The 21618-nt window shown below is 42.1% G+C and overlaps 1 protein-coding gene across 1 annotated transcript in view; it reads right to left on the bottom strand.

Moving 5' to 3' along the window:
• Positions 1-21618, bottom strand: part of LOC109408804 (cAMP-dependent protein kinase catalytic subunit PRKX) — a 310362-nt gene that overhangs the window by 243909 nt on the left and 44835 nt on the right. Inside the window, exon 3 of the mRNA XM_062855277.1 lies at positions 18986-19362. Within this exon, the coding sequence (XP_062711261.1) occupies positions 18986-19362 (377 nt within the window). The remainder of the gene's footprint in view (positions 1-18985; positions 19363-21618) is intronic.

The following is a 21618-nucleotide window of genomic DNA, read 5'->3' as shown; positions in this document are numbered from 1 at the left end:
ATACGTTTTGACCCAAGAAATTCAATTTTAATTGGATTTTGAGAAAACATGGTACTGAAAGTTCTTCACAATTTTGCATTTAAATGTTTGAACTGAAAATTGTTCGAAAATAATGAAAATTCTCTGTTAAAAGATGTAGGTGCGCCGCAAAATTATTGAAAATTTCAAAAGGCGCCGCGATAGCAAAAAGTTTGGGAACCTCTGCCGTAGAGGTTTCTAGAGGAACTACAGAAGCAATTCCCGGAGGAACTCTTGGAGCAATTTCAGTAGAGACTCCTGTAGAGGTTTCTAGAGGAACTGCTGAAGGAATTCCTGGAAGAACTTCTGTAGTAATTCCTGGAGGAACTACTGACGCAACTTCCTGAAAAACTGTTGGAGCAATTTCCAGAGGAACTCCGAGAGCAATTCCGGGAGGGACTCCTGGAGTAATTCGCGGAGGTACTCCTGGAGTAATTCCCGGAAAAAACTCCTGGCGTAATTTCTGTAGTGACTTTTGGAGCAATTTCCAAAGGAACTGCTGGAGTAATTCTCGGAGAAACTGGTGGAAAATTTCCGGAGGAACTCCTGCTGCAAATCTTGAAATCATTATCGGAGGAACACCTGGAATAATTTCCGTAGTGACTCTTGGAGCAATTTCCCAAGGTACTTCTAGAGTAATTCTCTGAGGAACTTCTTGAGAAATTCCCGGAGAAACTCCTGTGAAAAATGCGGAGAAATTCTCAGTGGAACTTCTGAAAGAATTCCCGAAGAAACTCTAGGAGTAACTCCTGGAGCAATTCGGAGTAGCGCCTGAAGGAATTTTCGGAGCAACTTTTTGGAGAATTGCTGAAGAAACTCCTGGACAAACTTCCAGAGAAACTCCTAGAGTTATTCCTAGAAAAACTCCTGAAACAATTTTCGGAAGATCTCCTGGAGCAACTCTCGGAGAAACTCCTGGAGCAATTTCCGGAGGAGCTTCTGCAGCAATTCCTGGGGTAACTCACAGAGGAATTTCTGGAACAATTTCCGGAGGAACTCCTTTAACAACTCACAAGGAAAAACTCCTGGAGAAATTCTCGGAGGAATTCCTGCAGCAACTCAAGGAGGAATTCGTGGAGCAACTCCAGGAATATTTTTTTTTAAGGAGCTTCAGGAGTAATTTCCGAAGGAATTCCTGGAGCAATTTCCGAAGGCACTGTTGGAGTTATTCCCGGAGCAACTCCTGCAGCAATTCCCGGAGAAACTTCTGGAGCAATTCCCGGAGGAACTCTTGGAGCAATATCAGGGGGAACTCCCGTAATGATTGCCAGAGGAAAACTTGAAGCAATTCCCGGAGGAACTTCTGGGATAATTCCCGGAGGAACTACTGCATTTCCCAGAGGAACTCCGAGGGCAATTCCCGGAGGAACTCCTGGAGTAATTCGCGGAGGCACTCCTGAAGTAATTCCCGGAAAAAATCCTGGAGTAATTTCCGTAGTGACTCTTTCTTGGAGCAATTTCTCAAGGTACTTCTCGAGTAATTCTCTGAGGAACTTCTTGAGTGATTCCCGGAGGAACTCCTGGGAGAAAATGCGGAGAAATTCTTAGTGGAACTTGTGGAAGAACTCTAGTTGTAACTCCTGGAGCAATTCGGAGTACCTCCTGAAGGAATTTTCGAAGGAACTCTTTGGAGAATTGCTGAGGACACTCCTGGATAAATTTCCAGAGGAACTCCTAGAGTGATTCCCAGAAAAACTCCTGTAACAATTTTCCGAGGATCTCCTGGAGCAACTTTCGGAGGAGCTTCTGCAGCAAATCCTTGGAGCAATTCCTGGATAACTCACAGTGGAATTTCTGGAGCAGTTTCCGGAGGAACTTCTGAAATAACTCACAGAGAAACTCCTGGAGAAATTCTCGGAGGAATTCCTGGAGCAGCTCAAGGAGGAACTCGTGGAGCAACTCCCGTAGGAACTCCAGGAATATTTCCCGAAGGAACTCTTGAAGGAGCTTCAGAAGTAATTCCCGAAGGAATTCCTGGAGCAATTTCCGAAGACACTGTTGGAGTTATTCCCGGAGCAACTCCTGCAGCAATTCCCGGAGAAACTGCTGGAACAATTTCCGGAGAAACTTTTGGAACAATTTCAGGAAGAACTCCTGTAGTGATTTCCAGAGGAACTACTGAAGCTATTCCCGGAGGAACTTCTGGAGTAATTCCCGGAGGAACTACTGACGCAACTTCCTAAAGAACTCTTGGAGCAATTCCCAGAGGATCTCCGAGAGCAATTCCCGGAGGGACTCCTGGAGTAATTCGTGGAGGAACTCCTGGTGTTATTCCCGCGGAAACTACTGAAGAAATTTCCGTAGTGAATCTTGGAGCGATTTTCAAAGGAACTTCTGGAGTAGTTCTCGGAGGAACTGCTGGAAAATTTCCGGATGAACTCCTGCTGCTATTCCTGAAGTCATTCTCAGAGGAACTTCTGAAAAAATTCCCGGAGAAACTCTAGGTGTAACTCCTGGAGCAATTCGGAGTAGCGCCTCAAGGAATTTTCGGAGGAACTCTTTGGAGAATTGCTGGAGGAACTCCTGGACAAATTTCCAGAGGAACTCGTAGAGATATTCCCAGAAAAACTCCTGCAACAATTTTCGGAGGATCTCCTGGAGCAACTCTTGGAGAAACTCCTGGAGCAATTTCCGGAGGAGCTTCTGCAGCAATTCCTTGGAGCTTGAGTAAGGAACTCCTTGAGTAACTCACAGAGGAGTTTCTGGAGCAATTTCCGGAGGAACTTCTGAAATAACTCACATGGAAACTCCTGGAGAAATTCTCGAAGGAATTCCTGGAGCAACTCAAGGAGGAACTCCAAGAATATGCCCCGAAGGAACTCTTGAAGGAGCTTCAACAATTCCCGGAGGAACTCTTGGAGCAATTTCAGGAGGAACTCCCGTAGTGATTTCCAGAGGAAATTATGAAGCAATTCCCGGAGGAAATTCTGGAGTAATTCCCGGAGGAACTGCTGACGAAACTTCCTGAAGAACTCTTGGAGCAATTCCCAAAGGAACTCCGAGAGCAATTCGCGGAAGAACTCCTGGAGTAATTCCTGGAGAAACTCCTAGAGTAATTTCCGTAGGGACTCTTAGAGCAATTTCCAAAGGAACTTTTGGAGTAATTCTCTGAGGAACGGCTAGAAAATTTCCGGAGAAACTTCTGCTGCAATTCCTGAAGCCATTCTCGGAGGAACTCCTGGAGTAACTTCCGTAGTGACTCTTGGAGTTATTTCCCAAGGTACTTCTGGAGCAATTTCCGGAGGAACTCCTGCAACAACTCACGCAGAAACTCCTGAAGAAATTCTCGGAGAAATTCCTGGAATAGTTGCCGAAGGAACTGTTGAAGGAGCTTCAGGAGGAATTCCTGGAGGAATTCCTGGAACAATTCCCGGAGGCACTGTTGGAGTGATTCCCGGACCAACTCCTGCAGCAACTCCCGGAGAAACTCTTAGAGCAATTCCCGGAGGAATTTTTGGAGCAATTTCAGGGGGAACTCCCATAGTGATTTTCAGAAGAAATCTTGAGGCAATTCCCGGAGGAACTCCTGGAGTAATTCGCGGAGGAACTCCTGGAGTAATTCCCGGAGAAATTCCTGGAGTAATTTCCGTAGATACTTTTGAAGCAATTTCCCAAGGAACTTCTGGAGTAATTCTTTGATGAACTACTTGAATAATTCCCGGAGGAACTCCTGGTAAAAAATTGCGGAGAAATTCTCAGTGGAACTTCTGAAATAATTCCCGTAGAAACTCTAGGAGTAACTTCTGGAGCAATTCAGAGTAGCTCCTGAAGTAATTTTCGGAGGAACTCTTTGGAATTCCTGGAGCAACTCAAGGAGGAACTCGTGGAGCAACTCCCGTAGGAACTCCAGGAATATTTCCCGAAGGAACTCTTGAAGGAGCTTCAGAAGTAATTCCCGAAGGAATTCCTGGAGCCATTTCAGAAGGCACTGTTGGAGTTGTTCCCGGAGCAATTCCTGCAGCAATTCCCGGAGAAACTTCTGGAACAATTCCCGGAGGAACTCTTGAAGCAATTTCAGGGGGAACTCCCGTAGTGAGGAAAACTTGAAGCAATTCCCGGAGGAACTTCTGGAGTGATTCCCGGAGGAACTACTGATGCAACTTCCTGAAGAACTCTTGGAGCGATTTCCAAAGGAACTTCTGGAGTAATTCTCGAAGGAACTGCTAGAAAATTTTCGGAGGAACTACTGCTGCAATTCCTGAAGTCATTCTCGGAGGAACTCCTGGAATAATTTCCGTAGTGACTCTTGAAGCAATTTCCCAACGTACTTTTGGAGTAATTCTCTGAGGAACTTCTTGAGAAATTCCCGGAGGAATTCTTAGTGGAACTTGTGGAAGAATTCCCGAAGAAACTCTAGGTGTAACTCCAGGAGCAATTCGGAGTAGCGCCTGAAGGAACTTTCGGAGGAACTCTTTGGAGAATTGCTGGAGGAACTCCTGGACAAATTTCCAGAGGAACTCCTAGAGTTATTCCCAGAAAAACTCCTGAAACAACTTTCGGAGGATCTCCTGAAGCATCTCTCGCAGAAACTCCTGGAGCAATTTCCGGAGGAGCTTCTGCAGCAATTCCTTGAGTAACTCACAAGGCAGTTTCTGGAGCAATTTCCAGAGGAACTCCTGGAGCACCTCACGGAGAAACTCCTGGAGAAATTCTCGGAGGGATTTCTTGAGAAATTCTCTGAGGAATACCGGGAGGAATTCTTGGAGCAATTCCCGGAGGCACTCTTGGAGCAATTTCAGGAGGAACTCCCGTAGTGATTTCCAGAGGAAATATTGAAGCAATTCCCGGAGGAACTACTGGCACAACTTGCTGAAGAAGAAAAATCCTTCATAGCTTTAGGCTACAATAGACGACTGGTTAAAACTGATGATTTCACGCTAGATGCAAAAATTTGACTATTTCTACACTACGATTGTCTTTTATTGCATAAAAAAGTTCAATATTTCCAAAAACACATGCAATTAGACCGAACACAAATCAATCAATCATCCTTAGGCAACGCTACGAAGCGACACTCGCCACTTGACTTCATAATAGCCAAGTCGGACAGCATCCGAGCTGCGTCAAGCGCCATTAACCCTTTCGCTCTTATGGGGCACACCTGCCAGCAACCGTACGTGACAATCGCCAATCAGTCAGCTATTCGGCTTGGTCGGTGAGTACTCACTGGCTGCAGCAACACCCCATCTTCATATTCACAAAGGCAGCGACATTAGTAGGTACGGTACCGTACAGTGAAATGTCATTTCTTGTTAATGAGACCATCTTTGGCGAGGGGAGGTCAGTCAGTTGCCTCCATCGACGACGACGCCAAACAAATTACCGAGGAAGAAAGTAATGATCTTCGTGCAGTACTTACTGGCTCATCTTCAGTTCAAGCAAACGGTTTAAAGCAATTACCCGCGTGTTCGTGTATTCAAAACTCAACCCCCTCGGGGGTGCTTAGAAGCCAGCAGGTGCTGCTGCTGACTGTGAGCTTCAGAAACTCGCGGTTTGCATGCAATATACCTTACCTTATGACGATGAACAATGAGAAATGAATCGCATTATGAATGCCAGTCACAGACACCTTCATCTGGCTTCAAGCGCCGCGCCAGCTAATGTAGTAACTCGCGCGGAGACGAAGAAAGTTTTTCCTCCAGCCAGTGCCAGTGACAAATTGGATTGAAGAATGACTACTAAGCGGTGGGACATGACTGCGCTTGCACCTATCGCTGTCGGTCCACGGCGAGCGCGCGCGGGTGCCCAACGGGTGGACGAAGACCGTGGTGTTTTATTACACGGACGGATGCGTTTAAAAAACGATTTTTCAAGTTTATGATCAACGATCATGTAATTTCGCTTTCTTTTGACCATTGTCATGGTTCAGCACGACCCGTGATGCATCTTTCTCTCGCGGGGTGATATTGAGCCATGGCGTTTGCTGCGAAACGATTGTATCGACTTCGAAAAACGGCATGCCTTTTTCAATAGTTTTATTAATTCTCTGGCGGTTTTGAATCATGTATTCTTGGAACTAGAATATCAGAAAACACACTTGGCGATATCCGAGTATGGTGACACTTGCTACCAGATAGACTACGTACTGACGTACTGGTCGACGGAAGACATTTTTCAGGCGTCATAGATGTGAACATTCATTTCATTCATTTATTTAGTATTACATCGTCATTACAACAAAACTAAATCAACAATTCCTCGCCACAACACCCGGTTCGTGGCTGCAGTCCTCCATCCTCGGCCGCATTCCACATTTGCCAGATCGTCCGCCCATCTGGCACGCTGCCCTCCAGGTTTTCTTGCACCATCTGGATCTCTTGAGAACACCAGTTTTGCAGGGTTGTTTTTTCAGCATTCTCCCAACGTGCCCTGCCCATCGTATCCTTCTTGCTTTTGCGATCTTCAAGATGCTAGCTGCCTATGTCTATCGTAACAGCTTGCCCTGTCGTTCACGGTTCCACCTGCTAGCAAGTACTTCGTTTTTGACGCAGTCCGACTTTTGTTGTTTCACGTTTCAGGCGGGTGTTTGTATCTAGCACCATTCCAAATGCTCTATCAATAATATCCAAGTCAAACAGACAAATTGGCCGGATTTCGTGAAAATCTTGTCTCAGATGTTGATCCCGTCTCGTCGCATTAGTCTTTCAAGCGCGATATTGAACCGCAGCCATGAGAGACCATTACCTTGTTGCAGACCCCGGCGAGATTCGAACGAACTAGACAGATCGCGCGAAACTCTTAAGGTACACCGGGGCAAGATAAAATGTGAAGTTTTGAATAATATTTGTAAATGTATTTTTTACCAACAGGGTGTTTGATTCAAAGCTATGTGTTATGATATTCAAATTATATTTCATGATTAGATAACATCATTTAAACTTGGTGTTTCATCTTACCCTACCTGTTTCAACTTGCTCCGGTGTACCTTAAGATTTTCGAGCGATTTGTCTAGTTTAGTCTAGTGATGATTCCATAGCACTGTGCGTTCGATACTGTTATACGCCGCCTTGAAGTCGATGAACAGGTGGTGCGTTGGGATCTAGCATTCGCAGCATTCTTGGAGGATTTTTTGGCCGGTGAACATCTGGTCCGTTGTCGAGCGACCATCGACGAAGCCAGCTTAACACCTTTACATAAACTCATTCACTTTATGTGAAAGCCGACGGAAGATCATCAGGGATAGCACTTTTTAGGCAACATTCAGATTTGTGATCGCTAGCGGGATGCGTTGAACTTCTGGTAGAACTTCCGTGATTCTTGTGAACGGCACAGCAGTTCCATTTGTTGGAAGAGACGGGTCTGCTGTTTCCGCATTCTTTTATATCCCGTCCCGTCCGAGTTTTATATCTGCCGAGTATCGTGCTGCAGTATGACCGCCATCGCTGCGTTCTCCTCTTACAAAAACATTCTACATTCATCGTCGAACAAATCGCTCCTCCTGGTACGTTCCACATACTCAACGATGGTCTCAGCTACGTTGTTGATAGCTGCTTTTATCGTATTCCAGCACTTCCCGAGAGGGGCTTAATCGTCCGGAAAAACTGTCTCAAGGCAAAACATACTCTGCGCGTATGTGATGGCGACATCCGATTGCTTCAGTCGCTCCAGATTATACTAAGCAGTGGTCCTCAGCCTAACTGTCTTTGCGGGCCAAAATTGAATTTTGAAAAGAGTCTGCGGGCCGCAATTCATTCAAGTGTTTTTTTTTTTCAATAAGTTTGAAGATTCAACACAAAATCCATTTGTTTGATTTTTTGAAAATATTGAACAAAAGCAACAAAAAAAAACTAAACAACCTGCAGTTATCAGGAAATTTTATTTCACTTGAAAAAATCCTGAAAATCTAATTCCCTATGATTTTAAGATTTCTTCAAGTAATATTTAGGTTTTGTAGTTCTTGTTATAATAATATTGGGCAAATTATTTCAGAACCGTTATTTGAAAGTCATCATATTTTTCATAAGCCATGGTGACGATGGCTAAAAAAATATGGACGTCTTTAACAATATTATGGACAAACTTACAGCGTACTTATAGCGCAAATTATAAGTGAACAATTGTTGAAATCCTAGACACGAACATGGACAAATTTCTTGTAAAACACCTGGATCCAGTTTTGACAAATTTCCGAATGGAGTTTCTTACTGCAGCTCAGGGGAAGCGACACTAGTTTTGCCAAGCCGAAAGCCCCAAAAAAAGCCGAAAAAAGACAAAAAATCGGCAAAACTTTTGTGCGGGTTTTTTTTTATCTTGTTTTGGGATTGGCAAAACTGCTGCAGCTTAAGGATTTCCTAAAAAAGTATATCGAACCCTTTACTTAAAAAAAAATCGTGGACTTCTCGTGGATTTTGGGAAACTTCGGAATGATTTGTAGGGATTTCAGGGTTTCCGAAAGAAATTACGAAAAACTGTCTTGGGATACTGTTGTGGAAGTCCTTGATGATTTTTTAAAAGTTTTTCTTGTGTGATTTCTCAGGAAGTCAATGAAGAAAAACCTACAGATATGATTTTCTGAGCAATGTGTGCAAATATTTATAACCGATTTAGAATAGATATTTTAAGAGAAATTCCCAAAAGTATTGCTAGAGGAGTGAAAAGTATCTTGCCCAATTCCTGAAGTTTTAGCGAAATTCAGAAAGTTTAGATACTAGAAAATTTCAGTAGTTAACATTCATTCTCATGAATGTTTTAAAATATGATGAAATTTCTGATTTTCATTATGGAATTTATGAGAGGGCCACTTTTTAATACATTTCAAAATCAGTTCGCGGGCCGCATAAAACCTGGTCGAGGGCCGCATGCGGCCCGCGGGCCGCTGTTTGGTGACCACTGTACTAAGGCAACCGTTTGTGTTGCATGTTGTTAATCGCGGAGACTTCTTGGTGCAATTTTACCTCTGAAGTGGTCAGAGTACCATCGACTCCACGATAACTCCTGACGTCGGTAATGTCAGAGAAGTGCCGACCGTCAATCAGGACGTGATCCATTTGGGATACCGATGTGATTGACTCCGACCGATTGACTCGGATCATTATTTTATATGTAGTCGCAAAATGTTGTGCGCGATTGAACAGCGTCACGAATTCAAGAACAACACGACCATGCATATCAGTATTCAATGCTTGACAGCCGAAAGAGTTGCTGCACAGTACCATCAGCTGCTAGAAAAATCCATCGCGGTAAGAAACGGTAGCACAGAGAGCCCCGAGAGAGTCTGATTGCTGAAGTGCGCAGAATAGCATATGGATAGGAACGATATGCGGAACCTGGCAATGACAGGCCGGATGTAAATTTTATATTTATATGATCTTTAGTAAGAAATTTCTACACCAGCTGCAGTATAATTGATTTGATTTGATAAAATCTCAGCCCAGTATCCTTAATGTCTTCTGCAAATATTTTGATCTGGCTAAGACTAGCCCAGTGAAAAAAAATACTGTTGCTCGACTCTGCGAAACCCATAAGAGTCATACATATGTCGGAAGGCCTTTCGCAAGGATTCATCTAGTCTAGTCTAGTCTGTCTACACATACACAGCCATCTCTTGGGAGAATCCTGGAAAATGATAAACTCCACTACTTTTATCATTTTTCTTGTCATTATCAATAATTGCAGTGCATCGGAGATACATTAGAAGTATTAAAGCGGCCAGACCTACTTTGCAGCGTTATTCAATACATTTGGATAAAATCAAGGAACAGCGACATCTCGTCAGCCGCTCCGTATGCGGTACAGGTTTGAAGTAAATACGTTGGGAGTGACGTTGCTAAGAAAATTATTGTCACTCCGTCGGAGCACTCCTTCCTGGGATGGGACACAGAAATTTAACCGTTGTATACTGGTTCGAAAGCCTATAGGCTTGGGCGCCGTTACTCGCTCTTTGAAACGAGATAAAATACATACAGGGGGTGACCAATATGTTTGGGATAGGCAACTCTTTTTTTCTCTCACTTCGCGATAAACGTTAAAAATTTTATTTAATTCGGTTCACTGGTTTCCGAGATATGACAGTTCAAAAATTAGTTGTTTAAAAATAGTTTTTACCAGAACGGTCCTAACTTCGCAAAATATTAACCAATTGATCTCAAATTTGTATCAAAGATGCACATATAATAGGTTGACAAACAGTAAAATTTGATTTGATTTTTTATGCACTCTATGAAAAGTTACAGCATGTTCAACTTTTTTTTAAGAAAAAAAAAAGTTGCCTATTCCAAACATTTTGGCCATCCCCTGTATGGTAATCCCCTCCCTGATTGTAGTACAGAATGAAATATCCCATATCATAAGAAACATAAAAGTAAAATAGGCAATCGCTTCAGAAAAAGTTCATAACACCACGATGGACTTATTAATCAACCGGGCGTGAGCGTTTAATGGGATTACGGGGAATTCAGGGGCATTTCAATAGTATTAAGTTGACTTCAGGGACGTTTCAAGCGGCTTTTAGGGCAATTCAGGACCCTTCAAGTTACTAGGGGTTTGCGGGGCATTTCAAGGCATTTTAGCGTCATTTTAGAGAATTTCAATTGGGTTTCAGGAATATTTTAAGGAACTCTCCTAGAGGTTTTAGAGGCGTTTGATAGCATTTCAGGTGCATTTCAAGGGGTCTTCAAATGCATTTCAGGGGGTTTCTGGACCCTATTAAAGGCGTTCAAAGTGGTTTCAGAGGCATTTCAAATTGATAATGATGATTTCAAAGGCGTTTCAATGGTATTGCGGAGATTTTAGGGGCGTTTCGAGGCATTTCAGGTCAGGGTCGTATCAAGGAGTTTCAAGAACACCTTCAAATCAAAGGGCGTTTCAAAAAATGTTGTGAAGGGGTCTCTGAAAATCCTCCGAAACTTCCTGAAATGCCTCCAAAATTCCCCTGAAACCTTCTCGGACTCTATGTAACGCATCTAAGACCCTCCGAAATCACATTCGAATACGCCTGCGTAACACCTCTGAATCCCCTTAAAGCCTCCTCGGTGCCCATGTAACGCACCAGAGATGCTCCGAAACCACCGAAAACTCCCCCGAACGCTTCTGTAACGTATCTGAACCCTGTCGAAAATGCTCTGAAACTTCCTAAAATGCCTCCAAAATCTTCCTAAAACCCCCTCGGGCTCCATGTAACACATCTGAGACCCTCCCAAACCCCCGAAAACACCTACGTAACAGATTTTGAGAGAATTTTTGTCAAGCTTGGATGTCTGTTTCCTGTGCTGAAACTTTCCGAAATGCCTTCAAAATCTCCCTTAAACCCCATCGAACCCCATGTAACCCACCTGAGACCCTCCGATATTCTCGAAAACGCCTCCATAACGCCTCTGAATACCGCCAAAAACGCTCTGAAACATCCTGAAAAGCCGCCAAAATTCCCCTCAACCCCTCTTGGACTCAATGTAACGCACCGGGACCCTCCGAAATTCCCGAAAATTCCTGCTTAACGCCTCTGAATCCCGCCGAAAACGCTCTGAAACTTCCATAAATGCCTCCAAAATCCCCCAAACCCCCTCGGAACAAATTTCTCAAATGGAAGAGAACGTGCCTCTGGAGCCGACCGGACCTACTGATACTTCGGACCCCACGTAACACTCTTGAAACCCTCCGAAATCCCCGAAAACGTCTGCGTAACGCCTCTGAATGCCGCCGAAAACGCTCTGAAACTTTCCTAAATACCTCCAAAATCCCCCTTAAATCCTCTCCGACCCCACGTAACGCACTTGAGACTCTCCGAAATCCTCGAAATCGCCTGTGTAACGCCTCTGCATGCCGCCAAAAATGCTCTGAGACTTCCTGAAACACCTCCGAAACCCTTTTAATACCCACAAGGACCCCATGTAACGCACCCTCGGAAACCTCTGACCTTTAACCTTTAACGCCTCCAAAACCCGTCGAAAACCTCCGCCCAAGTAACACACATGTTATATAAGAGGTACGGCAGCGCAAGTTTTGGTTGTATAGAAGTAAATTTGACGTTATTCTAGCATTATATTAGAATAACGTCAAATTTACTTATTTACAACCAAAACATGCGCTGTCGTAACTGTTATATAACATATGTGTTGCTTGGGCGAAACCTCCCTGAGATCTCTTGATACCCAGCTGGAACCCATTGGAACCCCCTGTAACGCTCCCGCAACCTCCCTTTGCTCTCCCCCTGGTCACCGTTGCGATAATTTTCTTATGCACAATAATAGTTCTGAGTAGCTTTCCCGCTTTTTATGCAGGGCATAAAAAAGGTGCATAAAATCAATGTGCGTAAAAATAAAATGCATAAAAAGAGGTTTTAGTGTATATAATTTATGTTTTCAGCCTCGAGTGATCGCCTGTTGTATTTTGTACAACACGTTAAAAAATCCCGTAAGCATAAGCGTGGAGCTGGCAGTGGTGGGAGGTTAAGGAAGAATAAGAAATTTATTTCGTTTCGAAACCAATCCAAGGCAATCATTTTGTATGGCGACCAACTGTTTCTAAAGGGGATTTTTTTTATTATTATCGTACAAATTGGTACGAAGGTTATCAGAATTTAATAAAAAAAAATGTACAGGTAAGGTTCACATATAGGGTGAGAAAGGGTATTATCGGCAGGTTTGTTTTCTTCGTCATGGGAGGTTTTTGTGGTCCAATTTGCCTGAAATTTGGGCATATAACTCAGCTTGGTTGGGAAGGATGTGAGGCCAACTTTGAGATCAACAGGTTCCAAAAAAAAACCCCATGACGAAGAGAACAAAACGGCCGAAAATACGTCAGTTCCCCTATATGAACAAAAACTAAATTGAAAATAAAAATCAGGATAGCATTTTCCACAGACACCTTATCTTACCTTACCAATCAGGCTACCCGAGCAGAGGGGAATATCAAACTAATAACTATCAAATCACATAATCTGTTTTTATATCTTGTTTTGTTGTTATTAACTTATCAATGCATTAGTTTTCCATAACATTTTTTGTTTGGCAATCTTATTTTGTTATGATCAAGCTATTGATATACACCCATAAAATAATATTTTAATAATATGGTTTGTTATGGAACAAATTTAGTTATTATTATACCAGATTTACATTGTTAACAGCATATCATCTAATTAGTTCCTCTAATTGGGACTGAACGAGCTTTTCAGCTTATTATTTTATAAACACTATAATAATTATGACCTGTTTTATATTCCTTTATATACGTATATTCGTAGCTATTCCATAGAAATTCGATATAGTGAACCTCAGAATATTGTTCTGCTTGATGAGTTTGTAGTTCATCAAAACTACTTAGAATCATACTTTTTTTTAAATTTCGTCAGGTTTGAGTGACCCACATGCGTACATTAGCGTGGGGCTAATTTTGAAAAACCTCTTCGGGATATAATTTCCCAAGTGGAAATTGATTTTCTGGTCGAAATAAGTGAGCTGTGCAAAAATGAGCGATTTCGGTCGATATTTAGGGGTGATGCAAAGGGTTTAAGTGGAATTTTCAATTAGTTTTATATAATAACTAAAAACGATTATTGATATATTCTAAACGCTTGTTTTGATATTCATATAGAGTCTTGTACCATTTGGGCAGGTATATCTATTTTGGGCACTTGATGCTATAACTAAGTGAATCAATTGATTTGAATTTTAGTGTAGGGTTTTTGCACGTAACTCATCGTGTGCAGATTACTTAGGTATAAAATTGATTTAGTTATAGCGGCAAGTGACCAAAAAAGGCACACCTGTCCAAATGGTGCAATACCCTAGCACTCTATTACTTACTTTGTTATTAGTTTGATATCATAACTAATTTTGCTTTCGGATAGTTACCAATAACTTCAAAATAACACCTTTTGTTATTGGAATATTTTCCAAATTTATTGTTATTATGTTGTTATCGAAACTAACAAAACATGTTATTAAATTGGTCTTCCAGGAGTATTTTTTTGTTATGATTTTTGTTATTTTGCCGCTTATGACAGCCAAGTTTATAACATAGTTTGTTATGTTAATAATATGAAAATAACTGATTTCATTATTCAGTTATTTTGGCAAAATAACACATATTCTTATGCTGTTGTTATTCCCTTCTGCTCGGGTAAGGCCGGGGTGGCCTCTGCTGTAAATAGTAGCCGTCTCCATTCCACTCGGTCCATGGCTGTTTGTCTCCAGTTCCGCACTCTGCGTAGGGTCCGCAGATCGTCCTCCACTTGGTCGACCCACCTAGCTCGCTGCGCTCCACGTCTTCTTGTACCGGTCGGATGACTCTCGAGAACCATTTCAGTCGGCTTGCTATCCGACATCCTGATGACGTGACCCGCCCACCGTAGCCTCCCAATTTTCGCGCTATGGACGATGGTTGGTTCTCTTAGCAGCTGATGCAGCTCGTGGTTCATTCGCCTTCTCCAAGTCGCGTCTAACATCTGCACTCCGCCGTAGATGGTACACAACACCTTCCGTTCGAAAACTCCAAGGGCGCGTTGGTCACCTGCACGTAGGATCCATGTTTCGTGCCCATAGAGGACGACCGGTCTAATCAGCGTTTTGTAGATAGTTAACTTCGTGTTACGGCGAACTTTATTCGATCGTAGAGTTGAGTCCAAAGTAAGCACGATTTCCTGCCACAATGCGCCTCTGAATTTCTATGCTGGTGTCGTTGTAAGCGGTCACCAGTGAGCCCAAGTACACGAATTCTTCAACCGCCTCGATTTCATCACCGTCGATATAAATTCGGGGTGGCGGGCGTGGTGATTCTTCCCTGGAGCCCTTTGCCATCATATCCCAAGTAACAATTTTAATTTTATCAAAGTTTTTTAGCGATTCAAAAATCCTAAACATAAAACCATTGATGCCGACTTGAAAATGCTCTCGAGTTCTTGTATGCCTCAATAAGCCCACGTTCTGGCTAGTTGGCCCAGTCTTATTAGGGTCTACAGGACTTCGTATGCAAACCAGCTGAGGATTTCGGGTTGTATCATAGTTTTATCAATCTTCTAAATAAAACCATCTTCTGAGTTGTCAAATAATTGTTTTGATTATTTTTCACTCTCAATGTTCGATTGTCAGAATAAATTATGCTTGGTTGTTTATCCAGCCATCAATTGGAAAGATGCAGATATGGAATTCAGATTTGTTTTCCTATTTAATACGTGTCAGGAGACATGTCACGGGAAATTTGTGGTGAATGTGACTGTGATAATGACAAAAACTAAGTGCGCCACACAAACTATGCATAATTTGGAAGTTAAATGCATTTAATTTACTCGGTGGAATTGGGTGCAAAAAAGGTTTTTCCAACACAGCGGAGTTTTTCTGATAAAACTCTGTGTTCCTGATGATTCCTCCAATAGGGCTAATCCTCCTGAGGTGGTCATAACTGAGCTCATGATAGAACTAGCGGTTTTATCACAGCATTTTTTTGGTTTATGTTACGGCCACGAAATCTTTTGTTGGTTTTATGTATTGCCTCACAGTTTTTTGTATTTGTTTACAAAAAAATCTCTCCAACAACAATCGCAAATGCAAGTTTTATTGAAATGGTATATAATAAGTGATAAAACCAATTCATGTCTACTTGCAAGTCTTTAATTGAAGATGTTTATAGCAGAAGTTATATGATAGTTTTATGGAACGCCAAAAGTTCAAAGTAAAAAACTACCACATAAAACTAATTTAGAACAACTAGCTTTTTGACATGCTCGTATAAAACCAGGATAAAACATGAATAAACCTTCAAGGCATGCTGATTGTTACTTGGGATACTTTGTTTTCGACCCTTTAATGACTAATCCGATTCGCCTGGCTTCACTCTTTAGTAGGATATACGTTTCCGCCATCGTCTCAAGTTTACGAGCAATAATATCAATAGCATCAACGAAACCAAGCAGCTGAACGGACTTCGTGAAAATCATTCCACTTGTGTTAATCCCCGTTCTTCTTATTACACCTTCTAATGCAATGTTGAACAGCAAGCACGCAAGATCATCACCTTGCCGTAACTCTCTGCGAGATTCGAAGGGACTCGAGAGTGTCCCTGATACTCGAACTACACACATCACTCGATCCATCGTCGCCTTGATCAATCGTATCAGTTTATCCGGGAATCCGTATTCGTAGCTGTTCTCGATCGATTGTATCATACGCTGATTTGAAATCGATGAACAAGTGATGTGTGGGCACGTTGTATTCGCGGCATTTCTGCAACACAAGGCGGATGGCGAACATCTGATCTGTTGTAGCGCGTTCACCCATGAATCCAGCCTGATATTGCCCCACGAACTCTCTTGCAATCGGTGATAGACGGCGGCATAAAATTTGGGAGAGTACCTTGTAGGCAGCGCTTAGTAGTGTGATCGCGCGATAGTTCCCGCAATCCAACTTGTCGCCCTTTTTGTAGGTGAGACACACGATACCTTCCATCCATTCCTCCGGTAATACTTCCTCCTCCCAAATCTTGGTAATGACCCAGTGTAGTGCTCTCACCAGTGCTTCTCCACCGTATTTTAGAAGCTCGCTTGGTAGTTGATCTGCCCCAGCGGCTTTGTTGTTTTTCAACCGGCCAACCTCCTCCTCAATCTCTTGGAGTTCAGGGGCCGGAAGTCTTTCGTCCTGTGCACATACTCCTAGATCTGTTACCACGCCACCTTCGGTACTTGCAACGTCCCCATTGAGGTGCTCATCGTAATGCTGCCGCCACCTCTCGACCACCTCACGCTCGCTCGTAAGAATATTCCCGTGATTATCTCGGCACATGTAGGCTTTTGGCACAAAGCCTCTGCGCGAGCGGTTCAGCTTCTCGTAGAACTTTCGTGTGTCCTTAGCGCGGTACAGCTCTTCCATCGCTTCGCGATCTCGTTCTTCCTGCTGGCGCCTCTTCATCCGAAAGACTGAGTTCTGCCTGTTCCGCGCCTGTTTGTAACGTGCCTCATTACGGTGTTGCAGCATTCTCGCCCATGCTGCATTCTTCTCGACCCGGGTCGTACCTCCTCAATCCAGCTGAAGTCAGAAGGACAACAGTGCCCAGGCTGCACTATCAGCTAAGCACACAACTCTTAGCTGGCGGTCTTTGTCATCGTTTGATCCGTGGAAGCATGAGGTAGGGACTTGTGAGGACCAGAGCTATGTTGGACGCTCTCCTTATCGACTCACCGTTTTGCAGCCCATGAACTTTAAAATTCAAGAACAAAGCATCGTAGACACATTTTTTTTGTGAAATCATAAGCAAATTTTCTAAGCAATTGAATAAACATATAAAATGAAAATTGTTTTCAACAAATTTTTACACAGTTGAGGAAAATCTGTGGGAAAATCCCGGAAAAATTCTCAAAAAAATATTTTTAGAAAGAAATATTCCATGAAATTTTCAAGATGTGGTCTTTCTCTGTTCCTAAGTTATGACCAATTTTGTGGAAATTGTCCAGATGTGCTATATAAGCTGTTTGATTTAAAAATCAGAACTTGAGAATGAAGCATCGTAGACACAATGTTTTTTTCTATTTCTGCATTGTTTTTTTTTTTTTTTTTTGACCAAATAAACAGCTTATGTTGCAAATTGTATCAAGTAATTTTTGCAAATAGCTTTGATTTATCTGGTTTGTTAAAATAAATGTTATTATACTAATACCGTGTCTCCGTCGCAAAGTAGTTGCTAACAGCCACCCGTTTTGTATCGATAGCCGCGTAATAAAGAAAGGCATTAACATCATCGGCAACAACAACCAGTTGACGCTCATCTATCCATCCATCCTCATCCGTGGACTGTGGCTGACGATCGGAGAAGGAAGATGTGCACCAAGGCAACTACTGCTGCACCTCCAATAGTTAAGCACTTGGATACAAGGCCACAAGTCTTTTCCATGCCACCCATTTGAACGGTGGCGGTGCGGTGATGGTGAATGGATTGACGATTGGCTGCGCTAATGTACAAATGCTGTTATCACGCCGGTAATGGGAAAAGCTCCGCAGGTGGTTTGCACCTACAGGCATGCCGTACAGGTTTTTCCTATTGCGTTGCTTAAAGTTGCTACGAGGACTTCTGAATTGAATTACAGTTAGTTAGACATTTCTGGCAAGATAAGCATTATTTTGGATGAGTAATACCAGTAAAAATTCTCTTGATATGACATACTTAAAGTTCGAATTCCAGAGAGAAGGCAAGTATAAGCATCCTCGATGCATTTGAGTTATCCAGCACTGTAGAATGTTTGAACACATTTGCTCCAAAAATCACCAGGAAATGATTGTGTCAAATTTTCAACGGGATTGATCGACACAAATGTTTTTCAATAATTCTCACCAAACACACATGTCACGTTCGGCAGAAAAAAAAATCGCAACCAAATAAATTTGTGTTAATTACTTGAACCGGTCGGACTGACTGGCGGCCAAAATTGACGATACAGCAACAGGAAATGATTCCTCAACGAAAACATCTCGCAACAGATGTTCCACAAATTCTGTTCACGTCCCACTTTCTTCATTCATATGGAGGGGGACTGACGCCAGAACCCAACGCATGTAATTAGGCAGAAATATTCTGATTGAAAAACTGTTCCCATCGTAAATTTGGGTTTGACGTCGCGCCCAAGACATCATCATACGCAAACCAAGCTCCATAGCTAGTGAACTACCGTTCGTAGGACCGCGTGTGTGAGGCTTCCTTCTTGAACCAACCATTCGCCACCAGATGTGCTTCACCAGAAGTAATTGCACTTACGGGATTCTCTGTTCGAGAGCAGCAAAAATGATGATTTAATAGCCAGGGAATGTGCATTTTATGGCGCACACAGATACCTTTGATGCGCTGGGAGGTTGAACTATGTTTACGATCTTTCGATTGGTATTGGCACGGCATGGGATGGCACTAATGACCAACCAGGAGATATTTTTCCGACCGAGTTAATTGAGTCGTAAAATGATCCGATCATTCAGGCGCGTCAATCGAATGGCTGAGAACAGATGTTCTGCGCGGGAAAATCCCATGACGATAAAAGCTCAATCTCACTTACCTATGGTTTTCAGTATTTGAAAATCGTCCAGATCATACTGCCGCGGTTGTTTGCCACGAACTCCGCCGATATTATTGTTCGTATCAGAAATATCGTCAGAGTCATCGTCGCTATTGCTGCTGTCGCGAGTATCATCATCAGAGGAAGAGTTTCGGCCTCGAGCATTGTTCTTCTGTTTGGTCGTCTGTTGGGCTGTTGCGCTGCTATCGGTGTTATCGTCTTCGTCTTCGTCCTCGTCACCGTTTCCGTCGTCCTGGTCGTCGTCTTCGTCTTCGTTCTCTAACTTTCTTGACTTTGGTTTGTCTTCGTCTTCGTCTTCTTCGTCTTGCTCTTCCTCGTCGTCGTCGTCGTTTTCGTCCTCGTCCGGTTTTATGACCCTGGAATTGGAGAGAGAATTTAAATTAATCGCATGATAAGATACAAATAAGTTGAGCTTGAGCATGACCATAAGCATACAGATGACCGTACCATTTGAATGGAATCACATATCTAGATCACCTGCATCTCATTTCAGAAACTAAACCTATGAAAAATTTGGGCAGTTAAATTAGTTATACAAAAAAGTCACAGAAAAAACGCTCTAACTTTAATATTTAAGGTCAATGTCATGGACTATCTTCGAAAAATGCCGATTGATTTTCATGATGAACATCAATGGGCATTTTTCAAAGGTAGTCGATGACATTTCCCTTAAATATTGGAGATAGAGCGGTTTTTCTGTAACTTTCTTGTAGAACTGATTGTCGCACAAGTTTTTCATATACCATATTTTCAGGTTCAGCTTCTGAAATAAGCTGCAGGAAATTGAATCTAGATACACACCCGATCGAAAGTTTGAGGTCACCCCTCAAAATGATGAATCGGCCAAAAGTTTGGGGCGACTTTAGTAAAACATGGAAAATTGATTTATTACTATATCTTTGTCATGTTTCATTCAAATTTCATTCCTTTCGGCTTATTTTAAACATAATGAGTGGATTCACATGATCATATGTGCTCCTGATTTGGTTGCTCCAGATCCACGATCCACAGCTGTTCGGGTAGCGTGCGTTGATTTTATCGCCAATATAAAGAATGATTGGATAACAGCTTCTGTTTCAACACCCAAAACTTGTTTTCAAAGAGATATTTCATTGTTGTAGAGCATTACCAATCCTTCTTTTATCTGTGGAATATTCTCTCTTCCCTCTTTCAAACAATATTATGATCCACCAAAGCATCCCCCTATTCGGCATACATTTTCCGACGAAATGATAATTGGTGATTTTTTTATGGACAAGTTTCCAACCCAATCCTGCTGCAGTAATGTTTTCTGTTGGGCTTTTGCATGAGTAGAGAAAAATGAAGAAACAAATCAGATGCACAAATTTGTAAACAGAAGCATAGGCTCTGTAAGAGAGAGATAATAGGGTAACGGTTGAATTTTGGACCCCTAGAGGACATTAGTTTGAATTTAAGTCAAAATCAAACAGATTCAGAGGGTATTTACACATAATAATGATGTTAGTATATTCGTAAAAGCCTCCACTGTCCGTTAAAAATACCCACAAAGTCATTTTTGGCTGAAAATTTGATGAAAATAACTGATTTTTGAAGCATCAGTTTTCACTGTTTTGGACACCCCAATATATTTTGGACCCTCCTCAGTATATATTTTGGACACCCGGTGTTTAAACTCGTTTGAAACTATTTTGGAACATTTTGCCGCTTGAATATGTTGGATCACATCCTAATTACTTGATTGACAAAGGCTGATTAGACGAACATTGCGAATTTAATGCACTAGAATGATAAACATTTTTGTTTACATCTGCAAGTTTCCTCAACACCGCAATCTCTTTTTGTAAACATGAACGACACTCGCACGGATGACGATATTGGCAAAAATTAATTTCAAGGCAAATAAGGATATTTCCAGTAAGGAAATGATTGCTGCTCGTGCAGAGCAATCTTATTTAGCGAATGATTCTAAAAATTTCCGTCATCCTATCATTAAACCTGTGTAAGTTGTGATAATACGACCCAGGGGGTCCAAAATATATGGGGGTCCAAATTATATTGGTTACCCTATGTGTTGCCAAATGCATAACATTTCTCCCAACCTCTTTGCTCTTAGCATTTACAGAGCAGTTGAAAAGCATTCTAAATGCTCCCAAGTGAAAACACCTTCAGCAGTTGAAATGCTAATTAACAGCCAAAAGCTTTTGAGCAGCACAGCTTAGGCTAACTCAAGGCAGATATGCATTCGAACTGCTCATGTAGGGCAGCAAGCAGTTCAAATGCATAATACGGGCTACTGTACGGCTTATCCAAATGCTTGAAACCTGGGTATCTTTAAAATGAATAATAATTCCTTGCAGGATTTCTGAAGTCCAAATATGTCTCCTAGAGTTTTTTTTATGGAGATCCTACAGATTTTCTTCCAAAGGTTTTTTTTTTCGAGTTTGCTCTCAGAGTCTCTCATTGGATTTTTCCCGGAGCTCCTCCTGCGTTTTGCCCAACGAAATTTTTATAGGATTTATTCCAGGATTTTTCCCGAGATCACCACAAAAGTTTAGGATATACCTATACATAGATGTTGTCGTAGAATTTCTCCTACAGTTTCTTTTGAAGATTTTTCGCGATTTCTTCCG

Source organism: Aedes albopictus, chromosome 3, assembly GCF_035046485.1.
Source record: "Aedes albopictus strain Foshan chromosome 3, AalbF5, whole genome shotgun sequence".
Classification (NCBI taxonomy): domain Eukaryota; kingdom Metazoa; phylum Arthropoda; class Insecta; order Diptera; family Culicidae; genus Aedes; species Aedes albopictus.
The sequence above is the reverse complement of the archived record's forward strand: the minus strand, read 5'-3'. Positions and strand labels throughout refer to the sequence as shown.